Raw genomic sequence first — 23,494 nt, 5'->3', positions numbered from 1 at the left:
ATGTCGGCACTGTGGAGATGATTCATCGAGTCCTGAGGCTCACATATTCACAGAAATGCACACAATAATTTATATAAAAAGATAAATGATTTGTGTGACCTGAAATCTATTGTGGAAAGCATTATAAAAGCCAAGAGAGATAAAAGGAGAAGAGGTAAATTGTGGGTGGACCAGGTCAATGTGAAAGACGATAGAAGTTTGAAACGGTTTAATGTCTCTCAGGACGTTTATTTCCCATGCATAGTTTGGACAAGTGTGTAGTGGAACTGACAAAAGAAAGAAGAAAAGTCTGACATTCATTATTACTTTCCATTATTGACATTTGTAATCATTCACAAAATGTTTTAATTCATTTTAGTTCATGTGAAAAGGTTGAAATTGATCAGCAAGTCCTTCAAGGGATTAGTTTAGAAGAGGAAAAGTGCTGTAAAAACATAAATACCTTACAAAAAAGCCTCTAAAACGAAAACATTCAGCACATTTGAACAACACAGTGCAATATAAATGGGATTCAAAATGGTTTTCAGCATTGATTTCCTCGATTTGTGACTTGTTGAAAATGCTAATCTCTTTGAGAAAAGAGGAAGCAATGCAATTGTAAACACTCTTGGGTAAGATATGACTGATACAGCACTGTTCAAAACCACAACAGAGCAAAAATACTCAACTTTCAATTTCACCACCATTTTGTTTTCCAGTTTTTAGAGCAGAGAAACATCTGCCTGTGTAACACAGGGAAGGAAAGGGGACATCACAAGTAACATACAGATCCATTCAAATCATCATTAGAGGTGAGGATAGTGGAGCACAGAACAAACTAACTCAGTCCTACGGTAAGGCTGTGCCAGTATAGCAAGTTCTGACAGAGGAAGGATTGCATTTCGCAGGTCTATTCAACACCACTTTGTAAACCAAGGATGCATGTGTGTTTGTGTTTTAAACATGACAGTTTTAGGAGCCATCTACTGTGTACGTCTCTCAACAATCTGTGAAATACGTCTGCTGTCCTTGTCTATCTCTCTCTTACACCTCCCGTTTTTAACTTTTTTAAAACTTCATTACTGGAAAAACAAAACAGAACGAGCACACACTCCAAGACAGTGTTATTCAGACTTTTTCAACAAGGTCCCAAATCTTTCTGCCAGAATTCTTGCGACCCCACCCCAAATCTAATGACACAGCCTTAAAATCTGGAAAATTGTATCTTTACATCAACAAACAACAACCTTCAATTCATTGCAATTTCATCTCTTATCAAAATGAAAAGGAACCAATAAAATACATTTAATCAACAGTTTTATTTTCCTAATTGTCGTTCTCAAAAATATTTGTATATTGTCCCATACAATACTCTTAATTCTTTGCCCCCCCAAAAAAGCCCAAAAAGCCAATTCCCCGACTTTGAATACCACTGCTCTAAGAGGTGTCAATAAATCCACGTTGATTTAAACTGATCCCATGTCTAATTCAAGCATCACATAAGCCAGATGGTGGTAAAGCAGCAGCTGCAGAGTAGGGATATAATGATACAGTAGGGGGTTGGTGGGTTAAGGGTCAGGTCTGATGGGAGAGGGGGCATAGAGGAAGAGGAAGTGCAGTGTCTTCATCCTGGTACTCAGGTCCAATCACCTTCCTTCTACCCAATAATAATACCAGTTTAAAACTTACATCAAATCATTTATCTGGAAAAATAGGCTTCTACCTAATGACCAAATACTGGAGGAAAACAGAAAAGTTTGAACCTTTCACGATGAATAAAGAGCAGAAGAAAGAAATGCTGACAATAAGGAAAATAAGGTTCAGTGTCATCCCAGTTATTACTGTGAAAGATATTACATATCTACACTTACAAAAACACCTTTACACGCCGAGATTGAAACAGTTCCTTTGAACAGTATGAAAAATATACAAATAAAAAATACAAATATTTTCAGACGCTAGGTAGATTTCCGTTGACATTAAATCAGTGAGGACTCAAAGATAAATAGTTCACATGTTTTCCTTCCATTAAGAGAATGTAATTGTGGGGTAATAAAACCAAATCTATCCATTTGCAAATATTTCCTCTGTAATTGGTAGGCTAACCATGTGATACTCATTTCTGTAATTCAGCTAAAATGCTTTAGCTTTCTAGTTAGCAAAACAGCCAGTGTTTAAACAAAAGCATAAAGAATTATTTTAAAACATCATACACTATGCACAGGTAAGTAGAAGTGGAGATAGTCAGCTCCACTAGAGGGCCCTGGGGGACAATAGTTGTCCCCACTCACTGACTGATCTAGAGCATCAACAGCTCAGGAAAAGCGAGTTTCATCATCAGCAAGAAATGCTCCAAACAATCATAATCAAATAAAGATGACTGTAATACAAACAATTCAATTAAACTTGCTCAGGAGACTAAATGTTGACTCTAAAGTCACATTTTCAACATTCTGTGGACCCTGGAGGTGAGAAAGAGGGCTGGGTTTCAGTTATTGAGGTGGGTGGGAAGGGATACGTGGGCACAACTGTGTGTGCAGGTAGCGCATCTCAGCTCTTAGTGTAATAGAAACTTTGACCCATAAGGAGAAATATGTTAACATAGTAACAATACCGGGAGCGAGAAGCGACCCAGTGCCTGGCGAGTAACAGTCACACTTTCAAACACATACAGTCCAGAGATGGTGCCATGCCTTGGTGGCACTGACAAGAATGGATAGCTGGGTTTGGGGCTTGGAGGGGACACAGACTGGGGCTCCATTCACTTGACGTGCTCAGCGCTGTGGGAGGAACAGTAGTACTTTTTGTGGGCTATGAACGTGGACAGGCTGCTGAACTTGATATTGCACAGCCGGCAGAAGCGGGTGTTACCGTTCTGCACAGGGGGGATCAGGAGGGTCTTGGGTGTAGGAGGGGCCGGAACAGGGAGTGGGAGACCCAGTGTAAGGGACGCCTTGTCTGGGAGCAGGGTGACAGCAACCTGGTGATTCAGAACCCCCACCTCTCTCAGCACCTCAGGCACAGGGGACACAGTCAGGGGGAGGGACCTGGTGGGAGACACAGCTGGAGGGGCTGCCTTAGGGGAGCTGCCACCCCCGGCATGGTGTCCCAGGGGGCTACCGTTCACCAGGGGAGAGGATGGGGAGACAGTGTCCCTTCTGATCCGGCCATTGATGCTGTCCCTGCAGGCTCGGAGGACCAGCTTGGGCGGGGTGGCAGGGGTCCCATCCCTAGGGCTCAGGCTGGGGCTGATGACGGCTGGCTGGCCCTCCAGGCTCAGGACCAGGCCATGCATGGATCTGAAGTGCTCCACCAGGTCACAGGTCACCGCCCTATTGGGAGGACAGTAGGGGCAGACCACAGAGGGAGAGCCTGGGCCTTTGGCTGCAGGGACACTGTAAGGTGATGTAGCCTCAGAGCCAGAGCCAGGTAAGGCAGAGAGGTGAGGGCTGAGCGAGGCCCCCCGAGGAGCTTTCTCTGTGAGCAGCCCTTTGGCCTCAGAGTGGACGTCTGATCGCTCCAGGGCCCTGCTCTTGGGGGAGATGGATGCTGGTCTCTTCAGCCTGTGGAGCGTCTCCAGAGTGTGGGGCTGCAGGGTGGTGGCTGGGCAGTAGTAGGTCTTGTGGGCCAGGTAGTTCTCAATGCTGTTGAAGCTAATGCTGCAGGCGGTACACTTGTGGTAGTCAGTGAGGGGCAGAGAAGGGATGCTGCTGCCCCGCGGGGCCTCCCTTAGACGGGGCCTCTTGCTCAGGTCAATGGGGCCGTCTCTGTCAGGGCTGGTACTACGGGAGGTGGCTGGACGCAGGCCCAGAGCTAGGGCTGGGACTGGGGACTCCAGGACCCTCTCCACTGAGGCAGCAGCCTCCTGCTTCACAGCCAGGCTCAGGCCAGGGGCAGAGAGAGAGGCAGCAGCAGCGTTGGCCAGGGCCTCAGTCCGAGCCATGTGGATCTCATACATCTTCTTCCTCTTGCGTGTTCGGATGGGCTGAGGCAGGAAGGTAGCTTTGCCGGCGGTTGACCGCTGGTTGGACGGATCGTGGCGTGATGCGCAGTAGAAGCGTTTGTGGACTGTGTAGTTCTCATGGCGACTAAAGTGGATGTTGCAGGCCTGACAGAAGGTTCTGGTGGGGTCGTCCTCCTGGTCCTCTGCTGAGCCGCTGGGACTCTGGCTGCACTCGCTGGCCCGGCCTCCTCCTCCTCCACCCTCCCCCTCAGAGGAAGAGGAGGACACAGCCTCCTTCACCCCAGGGTTCTCACTCTTTACCTCCACCAGCTTGCCCTGCGTGGCGGTGCTGCCTGGAACAGGATCTGAGTCACTGGGGGAGGCTGAGGCTGCCCGACTACCTGATCCAGCCTGAGGGGATGAACCGTGTCCAACTGAGGGGACTGTGGCCCCCGACGCCCCCTCCTTCACTGGGCCAGCCACATCTCCCTGCTGGTGCCTGCTGGAGCAGTACAGCCTCTTGTGAACATAGAAGTTGTTGATGTTGTTGAAGTTGATGTCACATTCGAAGCAGGTGGCCCCCTTCTGGACAGTGGTTGTAGTGCCAGCGGGGTAGAAGGCTGGCGCTGCCCCAGGGGGGATCTGGCCCTGCTTCAGCCGGCTGTGGACCATCTCAGACATCTTAGCCAGTATCTCTGAGGCCTGGGGTAGGATGGCTGGTTCCTGGCTGAACATGTACTGGGGTAGGAACACGTCTTCTCCAGGGAGCACTGAGCCAGCTCCTCCCAGGTGGGCAGGGCTGGAGCCAGGGGTCGGGCTGGTTGGCTCTGCCTTCACAGCCACAGCAGAGGGACTCATAGGGGAGGTGGAGGTCTGAGAGGAGCCTGTACCTCTGTGTCCACGGCTCTTCTCCACCCGCTCCTCCTCCATCTCCTCCTCCTGCCCCTCATTCTCAGAGTCCGAATGCGGCTCCTCTTTAATCCTGATGTCTGTGGGGAGCTGGTCAGGTGGGCTGCAGCCTCGCGGGGTGGCTGAGCTCCCATTGGCCCCGGGGCTGGAGGAGTCAGGGTGGGGTACGCAGGCGGGGGGCTCCCTGTCAAGGTGCTCAGGGTGGTCGGCCGAGGAGGGGGTGGTCTGGCGGGGTGTGGGGCTCCTCTCGGCCGGGACCCTCACCTCCAGGTGTGTGCGAACGTGCTGCTGGAGCTGAGCAGGCGAGTCTGTGATGTGGCCACATACCTGACATTTCAACACAACACCGGAGTCTCCAGGACTTAGACCTGCCACAGAGAGTGACAGAGACATATTATTAGAAATGTGTTTCCTACTATTAAACATGACATGAAATCACTGGTGGTTATACACTATAGCCTATAGGACCAAATCTTCATACACTCCCAAATGTATTTATTTGGACAGTGAAGCTACAACTTTTAATTTGGCTCTATACTCCAGCATTTTGAATTTGAGATCAAATCTTTTATAAGGTGACTGGTACAGAAAGTCACTTTTTATATGAGGGTATTTTCACATCTGTTTTACTTTTAGAAATGAATGCACTTTATGTATCTAGTCCCCCCATCTGAAGGTGTTATAAGTATTTGGACAAATTCACTTATAGCGTATTACATTTAGTTAAAAGTGTAGTATTTGGTCCCATATTCCTAGCACTCAGTGACAACATCTAGTGTGTGAGTCTACAAATGTGTTGGATGTAATAGAATAATAATGATATATGCCATTTAACAGACGCTTTTATCCAAAACGACTTAGTAATGTGTGCATACATCTTACAAATGGGTGCCCTCGGGAATCAAACCCACAACCCTGGGGGTGTAATCACCATGCTCTACCAAATGAATATATAGGCTATATAGAAGGCTATAGAAGGCTATATATATATATATATGATCCTACCATGAGTACAGAAAAAGAAAGTTACAGATTCACAAATATCATAACCCCAACACATGCTAACATCCCACCGTTACCAATAACAGGGGTGGTTAGCATTTTTTGGGGGGGGTATGAGCTTTGTGCATCTGTAACTTTCTCAATCATGATTTTTCACAATTAATTTTTGATTATCTGCAATCAAAGTGGGCACCCACATGTTCAGAAACTTATTCTATTTTTATTTACAATTAAAGTGACTCCAAACAGGCACAATACATTATTTACCATTCATTTCTATTGGGCACAAAATAATCTGAAACACAACTAAAACAACCTGCAAACGCATCCAACAAGCTTGTAGAGTCACAAGCTTGATGTAGTCCTCTATGTAGTTTCTGTTCTGAAGTAAAGGCAGGGCTATTATCCTCCCACTGGGATAGTAAACAACATGATCCAGTCTGTCTGTGTGTTTACCTGTGGACAGAGGCAGTTTGGGCAGGCCGGGGCCGGGGGAGTACACTTCACTGCATGAGCCGGGCTGACACACCATGTGACTGGTGACCAGGTGGCTGTAGAGAATGTCCCTCGTGGTGGAGACGAAGCCACAGCCGTGACAGACTCCGTTCTGCGTGTCCGTGTGTACCTTCAGGTGACGCTCACAGTTGGCTTTAGTGGTGAAGGCTGACAGGCAGATCAGACACACGAAAGGACGCTCACCTACAGGCACAGGACATATATATCTTTAATATTTTAACTAAATTGACTGTCTTCCCCTTATAACAGCAGAAGAAAGAGGTCTGTTACAAGCTATTATTAAAAGAGGAATATTCACGCATATTCTCACTCGATCCATGGTCTGCTATGAGAAAGAGCTAAAGGAATGTATTGTGACAGGTCTCACCACTGTGTGTCCGCATGTGGATCTCCAGGGAGCTGGCGCTCGGGCAGCTCTTGTTGCATTGTGGGAAGGGACAGACACGTTCGTTGGGGTAGGACTCCTTGGCTTTGTCCAGTGGGGGGGAGGAGGAGGCCTGCTGCTTCTGCCGGCTGGCACAGTAGTACATGAGGTGGGCCTGGAGGTTCCTCTCACTGCGGTACCAGATACCACAGTCCTTGCACGGGAAGATGTCCTCTGGACCAATCAAACATAAACACAACTGTAAACTCTATCCCTACAACAACCAATCATTTATCAAATCTGTCATACATAATTAAAAACAATGCAAGAAAGAGAGCAGCGTATGTTCATTCTTTTAAAAAATTGCATGTTTAACGTTTCACTGCTTACGCGTTAAAATGTTACATTCAGTACATACACTTTCATGTACACATGATGTTCATCCATGTGTATACACACATCACCACACACACCTGTTTCACACCAGTCACATGATCGATTCAGTGGCGGAACGAGCAAGCACTCGATATTGCTCCGGGGTCTCCAAGGCAACGAGAGCACAGAGGTTGTGGGAGCGAGCGCCCACCCGTTCGGGGTAATCATACTGATCTGGTGTCAGGGCTGGTGTTACAGGGCTATTTTTGATAACATCCATAATTACCAACAGTCCTCAGGAGAGTTCTCCTACAGCAGGAAGCGGGGATACGGATGATCATGTTTTACCCTTTAGCTTGATATGGTGATTAATCATGCACTCATCACAGAATGTCCATGCCTGCTCCTTCTGCCGACAACACTACACTGCCAATAAGGGACTTAATGAAGGAGCGTGAACGCAATTACCATGTAGTCTACCTCTGAGACAAGGCAGTGCAGAGGAGTTACACTGCCACCTTCTGGTGTACTGGGTGAATGAGGAAATGTGGCATGGTGAACTGTTGGTCTTCAGTGTCTGTTGTTTACATGGAAAGTGTATAACTGTACACGTGTAGGGTTTGTCTACGCATCTAATGACTAAACGGCACGAAGAACACAAATACATGCATACACATTCGCATGCAGTGCGCACACACATACACACCCACATTATTCTTGGCAAGCTGACACTCACTGTTGACAACTGCCGTGGCCAAGATGGCTGCCATCCCAGCCTGCTGGGGGAGGAGCTGTATCTCAGAGTGGAGAGAAGCTGGGTAGACACCTGTAGGCTCCTCCTTCACCACCACATCCTGGGTCTGAGATGAGGACAGCTGCTTCGCGGAGGAGAGAGACAGTGTGGCCAACAGACTGTCACCTGTGGAGATGTCCTGGGTCACCTTACAATACAGCTCCTCACCTGGAGAAAAGAGAGAGAGAGAGAGCCACACAACACAAATTAAACCTGGGGCCTGTACAAGAACTACACACATCACACCTGGGGCGTGTACTAGAACTACACACATGGTATCGCACAGTATGATATCTATGGAATGTATGTATACTAATCTATAGTAGGTGAAAAAGATCTCTGTAATGGTGTCTTTATGGGGTCACTGATAAGAGATCTCTGATTGTAAGTTGCTTCGTTTAAGAGTGTCTGCTAAATGACTAGAATGTAACAGTGTAAATGGTCCATTATATGTATGTGGGCTGTGTTGATTGTTTGGCATTTCTGGGATCAGGTCTGTTGGTTAACTACCTTGACTGTAGATGGTACAGTTGGCAGCTGTGGCATCGGATGTTAGCGGGACTCTACTGAGCCAGCCGTTATCGTCTTCACACACCAGCGTCAGCCTGGAGATCTGCTGACATACAAATAAACATACAGAGGCTGTCAGACTTGTTCTGGAAACACAGGGTCAAATGACAATTATCATCTAACATCACATATCTTCTGATTCTCACATACATTGCCAAGTCTATTCAGACAAACCTTTTATATATAGAAATATACTCCTCTTTACATTTGATGGCAAAGACCTACTGTACTGAAGAGTGAGGTTTAACAATGAATTAATCCTGACAACGACCTCTGAATTTAGTGTTTTAAAGCACATTGACCATAGCGTGCAATAAAAGGATATTTTTCAGTGGGAAGGGGAAGCCCCTTAACACGGGCAATCAGAAGCATAGAGGGACAGGAAGGGGCACAGGCTGAACAAAGACTCACAGAAAAGAGCTATAAATAGCAGCAGTGAGAAAGAGGGAAGGAACAGAGAGACCCCAGGAGAAAGGAGAAGAAAAGGTAAGGAAGGAGATCCGATGAGGTCGTAGTGCTCCTATTCACCCGGACGCCCTCTCAGGAACTTCTCTCAATACATGATGGGACAAAAGGATTGTGAATAGAGGGAGGTCATCATCTCGCGGTGTGTGTGTGTATGAGCGTGTGTGCTGAAGAATGTGTGTCAGTGGTTGCACATGTGTAAGTGAGGCTATAGCCAGAGTAGGGCAGACCAGAGAGAAACACACACCTGTGCCATCCTCTGCACAATCTTGTCTTTGTTCAGCTGAAGTTCACAGAGCATTCCACCTGACAATCACTCCCACAGACATCGTGTGTCTACATGAGACACTTACCCACACGCATCTACTTACTTCTGTGTGTTATGGCACAGATAAGCATTGTGCATTCATAACCAAATAACTTACAGCAGTCCCAGAAAAATGTAGTCTTTGTGAGGTTCTATAATACATGTATGAGAGTATGGAATAAAACACAGTAGCATTAGGTTGAGCTTCACAACTTCAGTATAGTTGCACAAGGCCTATAGGTGCTACCACTGCATGGAGGCCTGAGGACATACAGAACACTCTGGCTCCACTAGGTGGAAGCAGTCATGCATCAGCAGCAGCAGCCCTGACAGACTGCTTCAGGAGAACTACGGCCAGTTAGTCAGTCAGTCAATCTGCTTGCTACAGGGGTACACATATTCCAACATGGTACCACATTGACTGGAACATTTAGAGAGAATATGAGGGGAACGTTTTTGTGTAAAGGAAATGTTTTTGTGTAAAGGAGTGTATACTGTATGGGGCAAGTTGGGAGGCGAGGGAGGAAAGTGTAGATTATTTCTGAATCAGTCTGTTCTAGCCTAAAGACGCTGCGTATTGTATTTCATGGAGAACTTGCGCTGATGTAGAGATACGGCTTCTTTTGTTTTAATTTGGAACCCAATGCTGGAGCCGTCTGAGCTATAAGTGCTGCTAATTTGTTTCAGACTAATTTATCACAAATCTATCTATCATGATGCTTTGGTATTCACTGAAGAAAAGGCCAGTGTGGTCCGACTTTGAAGGAAAGTGTATGAGACAGAAAAATAGAGCCATACAACAGTTTGAAGAGGGTCTTTGGACAGTATGAACAAATGCACAAAAATAATAATAATAATATCTATCCAAGCATCTTTATCTACCTCTATCTCTCTCTGAGATATTCTCAGAGACGACCAGAGCGAAGATGAGGTGGAGATGATGATTTAGCTGACTCTGATCAGGCTTTGGGCCCTGGCTGCACTGGGACTTTAAATGCTGTCTGGAACCAACACAGATAATGAAAACTAAAAGGCATGCGGCAAGATTACAGTTTGATTAGGATGTGTAATTAACAAAGCCAACAGAGGCCATGGCCGCTAAAGATGGTTGAGTTAAGAGGAGCAGAGAAGCCTCTAGTATCACATTTCTCTGGCCTGGAGGACATTTTCAACAAGCACAGTATCAAATTAAACATCATCAAATGGCAAGTTCTTACCTCTGAACACAACACATCCACCTAGTAGGCAGCCCACTCCACCACTAATGCCGTAAATATCCCACAATTCATAGTGGCCAGCCCCACTGATTGAAACACATTTCCCAAGGAGCAGGGAGAGAGCGAGGGAGGGGTATTAGGAGGAGAACTAAAAGACTAAGAGGAGAAGTTAATGTTGCTCAGCACTGCCTGTGTTCACCCTGGCGGTCTCCCTAGGACCCAGGCACTTTGAGAGCGCTTTAAGCCCCTCAGTGAGGGAGTCTTTGAGGCGCAGTCTAAGCCCCCTCGTCCGGACCCTCGTCCCTCATGAATATTAATCAGCCCAGCCGGGCTTTAATCTGCCTGATCCCCGCACTGCTGCCGCCGAGACGATAGCGAATCTAATTATTTGGTCTGATATTAACCCACCCCCACACACACCCTCCAGCCTCCCCATATCCACCTTCAACACATACACACAAAGCCTACGTGCACATGCACCTCACCCCCCACCCCCAACGCAGTCTGCGACGCCCTCTCCTTATCACTCCCAAAAACGCCCTCCTCTCACGCCGATAAAACTTGAATGCAAATGATGCTCGACTGATTTCATTTCTCTATTCGTTCATTCCGTAGCCTGGTCATTGCTGAGTATAAAATGAAAATAGAATTTTCTCTCTCCCCAAACGCTCTCCTCTGGAGGTGGAAATGAAGGGAGAAACCTTTCCATGCACTAACCCCAAGTCTAACCCCGACTCAGATCAATTCAGCTTTATATACGGTTCAATTAAAGCAGAGGAAATAATAAAATGCCTACCCATCCTCCAGTAGATTTAGCCTTCATCCCACTATCAAACAGTGTGTGTACTACGTAGATTTTTACGGTTTACATACATACATACATACATACATACATACATACAAACATACATACAGTGGGGCTAAAAAGTATTTAGTCAGCCACCAATTGTGCAAGTTCTCCCACTTAAAAAGATGAGAGAGGCCTGTAATTTTCATCATAGGTACACTTCAACTATGACATACAAAATTAGAAATAAAAATCCAGAAAATCACATTGTAGGATTTTTTATGAATTTATTTGCAAATTATGGTGGAAAATAAGTATTTGGTCACCTACAAACTACAAAAGACTTCTGGCTCTCACAGACCTGTAACTTCTTCTTTACGAGGCTCCTCTGTCCTCCACTCGTTACCTGTATTAATGGCACCTGTTTGAACTTGTTATCAGTATAAAAGACACCTGTCCACAACCTCAAACAGTCACACTCCAAACTCCACTATGGCCAAGACCAAAGAGTTGTCAAAGGACACCAGAAACAAAATTGTAGATTTTGCACCAGGCTGGGAAGACTGAATCTGCAATAGGTAAGCAGCTTGGTTTGAAGAAATCAACTGTGGGAGCAATTATTAGGAAATGGAAGACATACAAGACCACTGATAATCTCCCTCGATCTGGGGCTCCATGCAAGATCTCACCCCGTGGGGTCAAAATGATCACAAGAACGGTGAGCAAAAATCCCAGAACCACACGAATGACCTGCAGAGAGCTGGGACCAAAGTAACAAAGCCTACCATCAGTAACATACTACGCCGCCAGGGACTCAAATCCTGCAGTGCCAGACGTGTCCCCCTGCTTAAGCCAGTACATGTCCAGGCCCGTCTGAAGTTTGCTAGAGAGCATTTGGATGATCCAGAAGAAGATTGGGAGAATGTCATATGGTCAGATGAAACCAAAATAGAACTTTTTGGTAAAAACTCAACTCGTCGTGTTTGGTGGACAAAGAATGCTGAGTTGCATCCAAACACCATGCCTACTGTGAAGCATGGGGGTGGAAACATCATGCTTTGGGGCTGTTTTTCTGCAAAGGGACCAGGACGACTGATCCGTGTAAAGGAAAGCCTGAACGGGGCCATGTATCGTGAGATTTTGAGTGAAAACCTCCTTCCATCAGCAAGGGCATTGAAGATGAAATGTGGCTGGGTCTTTCAGCATGACAATGATCCCAAACACACCGCCCGGGCAAAGAAGGAGTGGCTTTGTAAGAAGCATTTCAAGGTCCTGGAGTGGCCTAGCCAGTCTCCAGATCTCAACCCCATAGAAAATCTTTGGAGGGAGTTGAAAGTCTGTGTTGCCCAGCAACAGCCCCAAAACATCACTGCTGTAGAGGAGATCTGCATGGAGGAATGGGCCAAAATACCAGCAACAGTGAGTGAAAACCTTGTGAAGACTTACAGAAAACGTTTGACCTCTGTCATTGCCAACAAAGGCTATGTGACAAAGTATTGAGATAAACTTTTGTTATTGACCAAATACTTATTTTCCACCATAATTTGCAAATAAATTCATTAAAAATCCTACAATGTGATTTTCTGGATTTTTCTCATTTTGTCTGTCATAGTTGAAGTGTACCTATGATGAAAATTACAGGCCTCTCTCTTCTTTTTAAGTGGGAGAACTTGCACAATTGGTGGCTGACTAAATACTTTTTTGCCCCACTGTACATACATAAATATACATAGAAAAATACATACATACATACATACATACATACATACATACATCTTTGCTACCATAATTTGATTAATATTCCCTGTTGATTAAAGCAACTTTAGAATACTGTTCTCTGAGGAACCATGAGAAACTGAGAAAACCAATGGATTGATTGGTCAATCTTCAATTTCAATATGTGCATCCTGGATAATGATGTCATCCAAGGGTTTTTGAATGTACTGTATGAAGCAGAAACAGCTGGACAGACTGAGAAGAAAAGAACAGGAAGGTAGAATAGTGTCTCTTCTTTCCTGGCCTGTTCAATTGACTTCCACTGAGTTCCATCATAGGCCTTTTGACCATTGCGGTTGGCTTGGTCTTCATTCATACTCTTTCTTCCTCTCGCTCTCTTTCACCTCCTCCCATTTACCTCTTAATCTTCCCATCCTTCCCTCTCTACAGTACTGTATGGCTAATCAAGCTCTCTCTCATCCCTCTCTCTTTCTCATTCCTACCCCTCTGTCTGCCCTTCTCTGTCAATCTCTCCCTTACAGGAAATGTTTTCTTTCCCAAAAGGGGGGAATGGAGGGGGTACTCACTGTCCCAAACAAAGAGGTCACTGTGAATCCTCCAAAAATACAGAGAAGAAAAGGAAGAAAGATAAACATCAGAAACCTACTCTCATCCGCCTCTCACACACACTCTCTCTCAACACACACACGCACACTAATTAACACACACACGGGTACGAACACACACGCACCATACACTAGATTTCTCTACACAAATACACATGTGTATTAATACATGAGCTTAGTGTACTAAAAACATGTATCATATACAACAAGCTAACATAGAAAAACACACCGCTCACACAGCCACACATATCTGCAGACACCTCTAAGAAAAGGTTGATGAGCAGCATGCAAATGACATGTAAAAATATAAAACTTGCGATACTTAAAACGGGTGAGATAAGAGATTTGAAAATGAGGCACTCTTGGAAAGCGGGCTCCTGAACTGCCGGAGATAAGCCTCAGAGATAGAGGAAGGTTTTCCCTCTCTCCTCTCTCCTCTACTCTCCACCCCGCAGAAGCCAACGCAGATGACAGCGAGATGCAGATACCATCCCAGTCACAGGGACTGAGTGATGAGAATGAGCACCCCTCCCCATCACCTCCATCTCTCCATTCCCACCTCTTTCCATTCCCTCTCTCTTCCACTCTGGCACTGCCTTCTTTCTTTTGCTGGCTTTTTCCAATGCTCATTCCTATCCTTTCTCTTTCTCCCCTTTGCCTCTCCATTTGCCTCTATTCAGTCTATTTCTTTGGTCACCTGGTTCCTACCTCTCACTATTGCACAACTTCTCAGAGAATGTCAGAGGCAGGAAGACATAGGAACAGACATTTAGATTGGCGAGAAAGTGTCTGATGATGGGTTTAGTATCAAGTTTCCCTGGTCCTCCTGTGAGCTCTATGTGAACTCTCAGGCCTGTAGCACAACCTTAGGGCCTTGTTGAAATTTAAATCAAACATGGAAATGCTCTCAACAAGTCTGCCATCAAGAATCAAGATAGTTCAGTGCACTTTATTATCAGAGACATTCAGGAGCGATCAACAGGGCGACAAGTGCTAAATTACAGATTTTGGGTCTTCTGGAGCGATCGTTTTAATTCAGATCTAATTTGAGGGGGTGGAGTGCAGTAGGGTGCTGTAGACGGTCCTCTGTTGATCATTTCAGATCAACTGGAGAGATTTACCAAGAGGTAAACAAACACTGTTAGAGAGGGAGAAAGAGAGCGATTGAGAGGGTGGTCACCTTCACTTGTCCTTCCTATGGAATGACAGAGCAGTGAGGGGGAGATAGAGACTCCCCAAAAGTGTGTTTGAAAGCTGTGGGTGGCGCGCCTTATCGCTGGAGTTCTCCTGGAGAGATTATTGGGGGATTAGTGCGAACGCTTGTTTCTAAAACATGATGAAAAGACGTTCCACGCGTGATAACGCTTTGAACTCTACACTCCTTCTAGGATCCTGCCTCTAGGCTTCCTTTCCGCAAAAGACAGGAGGGGGAAGAGAGGGGAACGAAAGCAATATGTAAGTTAAGTTGCTCTTGCGGCAGCTGGTTTGGATGAGTATCAATCAAACTGAGGTTGAACTAAACTCTTTCCCTTGTTTAAGCATTGTTATTCTGAAGTTATTGTAACTTGTTTGCTACCAACAAATCATCACTACATAACGGGGGGCTTGTTATGCGTCTCATGATGTATCTTTTGCCTTCAGTCAGAATAAAAAAACGTCCTAATGTGATCGATTTGTGATCCAATCATAAGAAACTTATTATTATCAGATCTGTGTGTGATCCAATCAGGAGGGAGGTGACACATTTGACCTCAGTTGCCATGAGATGAGGACATGTTCACTGAACTAAAAACTCCCAGGAATCTAAAGCAACCTGATTAGATTCAGATCAACTTTATTATCCCATCAGGGGGAAATTAATTTGGTCATGTGCTTAAAAAAGGAAAACACAGAAACTACACAAAATAATTCAAAGTGCTATAGCTACACATTTAAAGTGAAAGTGCGATATGCTGTATACTCATGGGATCAACAGACTATCTTTTATACAGTCTAATGGCTGTTGGAATAAAAGAGTCCCCATATCGATCTGTTTGAATTTTATTTTGAAGAGATCTCTTTCCCCTTGTCTGGGTGCTGCTGTAACTGAATTTTGAGTGAAGTGGGTGAGTACTGTCCTCTAAAATGCTTTCAAGTTTTAGGAGGATGAGTTTTGTGTACAAGTTGGTGGCTGATTCTTGGTTTATACCAATTTTCCTTCCCGCCGTCTTGATAAAGTGCAGAAGATTGACTTGGTCCTGCACTCGCATGTTTCCAAAGGACAGCACACTCTACTGGACAGATTTATAGAACATTTGTAAGATATGGCGTTCAACATTAAAATGGTTCAGCTTGTGTAAAAAAACATTCTCTGTTGCAATTTCTTTATCTTTGCAAAGGCACAGTCATTGAATATCTGTTTATTGTCTCTTTCGATTCCCAGGTGCTTTTATGTGGTCACTCTATCGACTGATTCCCCATTGATCTTCGTAGGGTGTAGTGGAGTTTTGTTCCTTCTGAAATCAATTTCCATCTCTTTAGTTTTCTTAACATTTATTTCAAGAAAGTTATCTGCACACCACTGGCTAAATTCTGCAGTTTCTCTGTCAAAACCTTGAAGAGAGACTTGGTCTGGGTGGAGGAAACCCACAACAGCGGTGTCATCTGCATATTTAAAGAATTTGTGGGCTGAGTCAGAGGCTTGACAATCGTTTGTGTACAGTGTGTACAGTATCGGTGAAAGTACGCAACCTTGAGGGGCTCCTGTATTCACCATTCTAGATGTAGAGATGGCGGAGTTAAACTTCACTTGTTGAGTACGGTTCACAAGGAAACTATTTATTCACCTGATCAGTAGAGAGTTGACACCCAAATTCACCAGCTTATCCAACAGTAGGATCAGTAGAGAGTTGACAGCCAAATTCACCAGCTTATCCAACAGTAGGTGGGGTTGGATTGTGTTAAACGCGCTACTGAAGTCAATGAATACAATTTCCACTACGCTATTTTCTAAATGTTCGTCATCAACACCCCTGGAGGCACGGTAGGTGAACTGGTTTGAGTCTAATTGGGATGAGAGACCAGAGAGAATTTGTTTTTGAATATTTTTTTCTAAGCATTTCATAAATCAAATCAAATCAAATTTTATTTGTCACATACACATGGTTAGCAGATGTTAATGCGAGTGTAGCGAAATGCTTGTGCTTCTAGTTCCGACAATGCAGTAATAACGAGCAAGTAATCTAACTAACAATTCCAAAAAAAAACTACTGTCTTATACACAGTGTAAGGGGATAAAGAATATGTACATAAGGATATATGAATGAGTGATGGTACAGAGCAGCATAGGCAAGATACAGTAGATGATATCGAGTACAGTATATACATATGAGATAAGTATGTAAACCAAGTGGCATAGTTAAAGTGGCTAGTGATACATGTATTACATAAGGATGCAGTCGATGATATAGAGTACAGTATCAACGTATGCATATGAGATGAACAATGTAGGGTAAGTAACATTATATAAGGTAGCATTGTTTAAAGTGGCTAGTGATATATTTACATCATTTCCCATCAATTCCCATGATTAAAGTGGCTGGAGTAGAGTCAGTGTCATTGACAGTGTGTTGGTAGTAGCCACTCAATGTTAGTGGTGGCTGTTTAACAGTCTGATGGCCTTGAGATAGAAGCTGTTTTTCAGTCTCTCGGTCCCAGCTTTGATGCACCTGTACTGACCTCGCCTTCTGGATGACAGCGGGGTGAACAGGCAGTGGCTCGGGTGGTTGATGTCCTTGATGATCTTTATGGCCTTCCTGTAGCATCGGGTGGTGTAGGTGTCCTGGAGGGCAGGTAGTTTGCCCCGGTGATGCGTTGTGCAGACCTCACTACCCTCTGGAGAGCCTTACGGTTGAGGGCGGTGCAGTTGCCATACCAGGCGGTGATACAGCCCGCCAGGATGCTCTCGATTGTGCATCTGTAGAAGTTTGTGAGTGCTTTTGGTGACAAGCCGAATTTCTTCAGCCTCCTGAGGTTGAAGAGGCGCTGCTGCGCCTTCCTCACGATGCTGTCTGTGTGAGTGGACCAATTCAGTTTGTCTGTGATGTGTATGCCGAGGAACTTAAAACTTGCTACCCTCTCCACTACTGTTCCATCGATGTGGATGGGGGTGTTCCCTCTGCTGTTTCCTGAAGTCCACAATCATCTCCTTAGTTTTGTTGACGTTGAGTGTGAGGTTATTTTCCTGACACCACACTCCGAGGGCCCTCACCTCCTCCCTGTAGGCCGTCTCGTCGTTGTTGGTAATCAAGCCTACCACTGTTGTGTCGTCCGCAAACTTGATGATTGAGTTGGAGGCGTGCTTGGCCACGCAGTCGTGGGTGAACAGGGAGTACAGGAGAGGGCTCAGAACGCACCCTTGTGGGGCCCCAGTGTTGAGGATCAGCGGGGAGGAGATGTTGTTGCCTACCCTCACCACCTGGGGGCGGCCCGTCAGGAAGTCCAGTACCCAGTTGCACAGGGCGGGGTCGAGACCCATAGGTACAGATGTCATGGCTACAGGGCGTAAATCGTCAGTAAACATTATTATGCACCATACAAAAGTCAAACATCCATATCAGGCATGTTTTATGCCTCTTTCTCAAGAGTTGAAAAAAAAAGACTACATCAAGCATGAAATCTATATCGGATCAAAAAAGAACAGGCCTAATATTAGCTAGGATCTATGTTTGTTGTGTGAGAGTGCACTAGTGTTGCTTTGTGTGTTGGTGTTCAAAGTGAACACTTGTCTCCATGTGTTAAAGGGTATGCCCCGTATTAAACTGATAGCTTATCTGGCCAGACCAAATAAGAAGCAAATTTACTCAGAGAAGGCAGAGCAGAGCAGGCAGGTTTGGCATGGATCTGAAGGCCTGCAAGGACAGGCGAGGCCAAGCGGGTGGTGCCAAATCACCCTGTGATGTGATGAGAGGCAGAGCCCCAGGGCTCCAGACACACCACGGCCACCACCATGGCCGCCGCCGGCTGCATGACACCACCACTGGGACACGTCTGAGGTGGGAGGGGACAGGGAGGAGGTGACACTTTGAAATTGGTAACCCTTTGTTTAATTCCTTACACACAATGTTTCATACTATGGCTAACCAAGCAGATTGGTTGGTAACACATCTATTTCAATGACAGCAAAGGAAACCAAACGTTAGCTGTGTAAATTGGGTATTTTGAATTTTGTTCAGGTTGTCAATGTTGAATCTTCACACAGTAGATGGCAACAATCAGGCACAGACAGATTAATTGTGCCTCTACTACACATATAGAGGGAGAGAAGAGAACTCAGCAGAAAACAATCGTGGACGAGCAGATATAGAGATGAAAGGCTGCGTGGCGGTGGATCTACTGTACTGAGGGTAACCCTCACCCCTACTGAATCCTGAGTTGGCGGCCTGTCGGGGAACTGTGGGAGGAGGAGAGTGAAGTGACAGTGGGAGACACAGGAGGAATGTGAGATTAAACCCACTATCTCCTCCCGATACTGAGGGTCTGTCTCCTCACTCCTTAAACTCACAGATAGCAGGGGTGAGGAAGGTGAGACAGAGGGTGAGAACTCAAAAGAGATGGTCAAAGCCGAGAATCATCGAAAAACTCCATTGAGATGTAGTCTTCTTGAACATAATAGAATAGAGAAAATGAGAAAGAGATGAGCAGGGCAAGGGAGGAAGTGACAGATATATGTGATGGGTGTGTTTGGACTCAGCAATTCAGATAATAAACTAAATCTTAGAAATGAGAGCCTATCAACCAGAAATCAATCATTGGCGTTTGTTGTCCAGGAGGATGGCGCCATGCAGAGATAAAAGACAAGCGGACGTCTAGGGAGAAGAAAGGACAGGGGCTGGCTGGCTGGCTGGGCTGCAGCTGGGAGAGGAAAGGAGAAGCTGCAGGACCAATGCGTCAGTCAGGCTCATGGATACATGAGGATGAGACAAGGCAGGAGAGGAGAAGTCCCTCAGAGAATCATGAATGGTAATTCAGGTATAACAACATAGCAATAGTGATAGTAATGTCTTCCTATATTTATTAACCCTTTGAGGAGTACATACAGGACTGTGGATAGGTCTCCAACCACCAGTCCGTTTGTATGATAGTCACAAGCGATATCTCAGACAGCACTGGCCCGATTTTGTCGAAACTTGAGTGATTGATTGAATGTCATAGAGATCCGTCATTTACAAAATTACAATGATTGGTCCAAGGCGGGAGCTATAGTAATTAACTGAAAGCTGTGCGTCACATCAGAGAGGAAGAGGCAAATAAGAGGGATAACTGTCTTCTACAGCAGGTGGCGGTTTTTTCCCCTCACCAAGAGAGGAGATTTTATATGGAGGTCAATGAGTGTCGAATTTGGTTAACAAAATATTGAATGGCTTATTTGCTACGTGTGGCTTATTTGATCAATTATCATTTTCATAGCACGTTGGTTGTTACGAGTGTACTGATATGTAGGACACGTGATATCCTGCCAACTTTAAGAAAAAACACTTTATATCGGAGTTGTGCCTATTGTTCACACACAATACTGCCCTCTCATTGGCTAGAATGGTCCCACCTGATCTTGCTTCCTCCCGACTGCCATATAACGTGTAAATATTTGTATGAACATAACAAGATTCAACAACTAAGACATAAACTTAACAAGTTCCACAGACATGTGATTAACAGAAATGGAATAATGTTGTCCCTGAACAAAGGGGGGGGGATCAAAATCTAAAGTAACAGTCAGTATCTGGTGTGGCCACCAGCTGCATTAAGTACTACAGTGCATCTCCTCCTCATGGACTGAACCAGATTTGCCAGTTCTTGCTGTGAGATGTTACTGCACTCTCCACCAAGGCACCTGCAAGTTCCCAGACATTTCTGGGGGGAATGGCCCTAGCCCTCACCGTTCGATCCAACAGGTCCCAGACGTACTCAATGGGATTGAGATCCGGGCTCTTCGCTGGCCATGGCAGAACACTGCCATTCCTGTCTTGCAGGAAATCACGCACAGAACGAGCAGTATGGCTGGTGGCATTGTCATGCTGGAGGGTAATGTCAGTATGAGCCTGCAGGAAAGGTACCACATGAGGGAGGAGGATGTCTTCCCTGTAACGCAAAGCATTGAGATGGCCTCCAATGACAACAAGCTCAGTCCAATGATGCTGTGACACACTGCCCTAGACCATGATGGACCCTCTACCTCCAAAACGATCCCACTCCAGAGTACAGGCCTTGGCGTAAAGCTCATTCATTCGACGATAAATGCGAATCCGACCATCACCCCTGGTGAGACAAATCCAAAACTGGTCAGTGAAGAGCACTTTTTGCCAGTCCTGTCTGGTCCAGCGACAGTGGGTTTGTGCCCATAGGCGATGTTATTGCCGGTGATGTCTGGTGAAGACCCGTGGACCTGCCTTACAATTGGCTTACAAGCCCTCAGTCCAGCCTCCCTTAGCCTATTGTGGACAGTCTGAGCACTCATGGAGGGATTGTGCATTCCTGGTGTAACTCGGGCAGTTGTTGTTGCCATCCTGTGCCTGTCCCGCAGGTGTCAGTCCTGTCTCCCTGTAGCGCTGTCTTAGGCTTCTCGCAGTACGGACATTGCAATTTATTGCATCTGCAGTCCTCATGCCTCCTTGCAACATGCCTACGGCACGTTGACGCAGGCATCTTTTTTTGCTGTTTTTCAGAGTCAGTAGAAAGGCCTCTTTAGTGTTCTAAGTTTTCATAACTGTGACCTTAATTGCCTACCGTCGGTAAGCTATTAGTGTCTTAACGACCATTCCACAGATGCATGTTCATTAATTGTTTATGGTTCATTGAACATGCATGGGAAACAGTGTTTAAACCCTTTACAATTAAGATCTATGAAGTTATTTGGATTTTTATGAATTATCTTTGAAAGACAGTGTCCTGAAAAAGGGCTGTTTCTTTTTTTGCTGAGTTTATGTCTAAGTACCAGTCTCTTTAGCTAACATTCCACTCCTTGTCAGTGCCAGAGTGACTGGTTGTCACTAGTTACCACAGCCACAAAAGTGAGAAGGCCCGTCTACTCGACTAATCAGATGAGGGAGTGTGATGACGCGTATGCCGGCTCAGAAAGCCCGCCTACCCGACCAATCAGATGAGGGTGTGCCAACGCATATGCCGTCTTAACGTATATTTCGAGTTCAAGTTTGAGGACCAATGCCACGCCACGTTCAAAACAACTGGGAACTCGGAAATCTCAGACTTTCAAACGGTCAAGACAGCTGGAAAATCGGGAAAAACCAAGCTCCGACGAGGAAAAATAATTTTGAACAGTCATCCAACTCGAAATGCCAAGTCGGAAACTCTGGCATCTTTCTAGAACTCCGACTTTCCGACCTGAAGATCAGTTTAGTTTTTTGGAGTTTCCAGTTGTCTTGAAAGCACCAAAAATAACTAAATACATCCGGGAACAAGAATTGGCAACATCACTAAAGTTCATAACATTGAGAAAGGACAAAAGTCTTGGGCAAAAGTGTAAGTTGTCTTTTCTTTTTTAGGTAACTTGTACAGTAGCTAACTGTTGCTACTCTCATCTAAATTGAGCTAGCAAATTAGCATAACGAATTCCATTCCAAGCACAGAGGAGTTATTCTATTTGATAGAGCAACGTTGTTAGTTTCCCTAAAAGCCTTTCATCCTAATAGTAATATATCATATTATTGACCTTCAACAGATGCACAACCTTTGGCAGTAAAAACAACTCATCTGGGAGATTAAAAGTCCTTCATTCAAAAGTCCTTCATTCAATCCCTTTCAAATTGTGGGGACAGAGACATATCAATGACACCAGGGGAAAGACAGACAAACAAAAGCCAAATAGAAATGTGTTGCTGAAATGAACAAGAAGGTAGTAAGTTCAAAGATAGATAACTGTAATTTATACCATACACTTTTGCAACAATTTCATTTGAATAATGTTGAAGTACTAACTAACAATGGAATGTTCTTCAATAAAAATTTAAGAAGATGTGACTTTAAACAGGTGTCCCAACTCTGTGGTCACTAAAGATCCCATGGCATTTATTGCAAGAGTATGTAAGTGGGGTTATTGTGGTGAGTTTCCTCTTATACTGTAAAGAGCTTTGAGTGTCTAGAAAAATGCCATATAAGTCCAATCAATTATTATTATTATTTAAAAGATTGCCATCATCCATATTTGAAAACCATGCCTTCTTAAAGAGATGTAAACTGGTACAAAATACCAAAAAGGTGGACTGCAAGGCTATAATAAACATCACCTACGTTATCTGCTTTCCTGATTTTAAGTTAAACATGAAAAAGTATATCAATCTATCCTGTTGGTCAAAGTCTAAGGCTGTGTTTACTCAGGCAGCCCAATTCCAATTAAAATGTTTTCTCATCTCAATATTTTAAGTTAAATAAATAAATGACTATAGTAAGTGCCAAATAAACAAGTGAGACATGCAGTGAGAAGAGAAGTGTTCAGAAGTGTTCTTCTAAAATCAGCCAAAAATCTGCAAATTTAAAAAATAACAAAAATAATATCACAGAAAAATAATTTATGTGAACATTTCTGTGAAACTGTGCATTTTAAATCTAGATGTGTCCATTTGTTTGTCTGCATGCCATTTTAAAAACAATGCAGCTTTGGAGTAAACATATTTTGGGCTAAGACAAACTAGCCTAACTATGAGTAAGGGCAAATATCATACTAAGCTTGAAAGCTGAGTTTGAATAAGATATCTGATTATCATATTGCATTTAGAACAGTTGGTTTTATTATAGCTAATAATTAACCAAATCATTGATGGATCAATAGGCTAGATAAAATAAATGAATGTCTCTCGTCTGCCCCTGCAAGCCGGTCATTACGCTCCCACACATCTGATTGGTTGTTGCCTGCGAACTCTAAGCTGGCATA

At 44.7% G+C, this 23,494-nt stretch overlaps 1 protein-coding gene across 2 annotated transcripts in view; it reads right to left on the bottom strand.

The window, feature by feature from the left end:
- Positions 1-203: 203 nt before the first annotated feature.
- Positions 204-23,494, bottom strand: part of LOC112252309 (zinc finger protein ZFPM1) — a 103,677-nt gene continuing 80,386 nt past the window's right edge. The window contains exons 5-9 of one of the 2 annotated variants that reach the window (XM_024423428.2): positions 8,392-8,497; positions 7,825-8,049; positions 6,717-6,947; positions 6,290-6,532; positions 204-5,199 (exon numbers count right to left, since the gene is read on the bottom strand). In XM_024423428.2, the coding sequence (XP_024279196.1) occupies positions 2,741-5,199; positions 6,290-6,532; positions 6,717-6,947; positions 7,825-8,049; positions 8,392-8,497 (3,264 nt within the window). In that variant the 3' untranslated portion in view covers positions 204-2,740. The remainder of the gene's footprint in view (positions 5,200-6,289; positions 6,533-6,716; positions 6,948-7,824; positions 8,050-8,391; positions 8,498-23,494) is intronic. The other variant, XM_024423429.2, reaches the window with a different exon arrangement.

Source organism: Oncorhynchus tshawytscha, linkage group LG06 (genome assembly GCF_018296145.1).
Source record: "Oncorhynchus tshawytscha isolate Ot180627B linkage group LG06, Otsh_v2.0, whole genome shotgun sequence".
In the NCBI taxonomy this organism is placed as follows: Eukaryota; Metazoa; Chordata; class Actinopteri; order Salmoniformes; family Salmonidae; genus Oncorhynchus; species Oncorhynchus tshawytscha.
The sequence above is the reverse complement of the archived record's forward strand: the minus strand, read 5'-3'. Positions and strand labels throughout refer to the sequence as shown.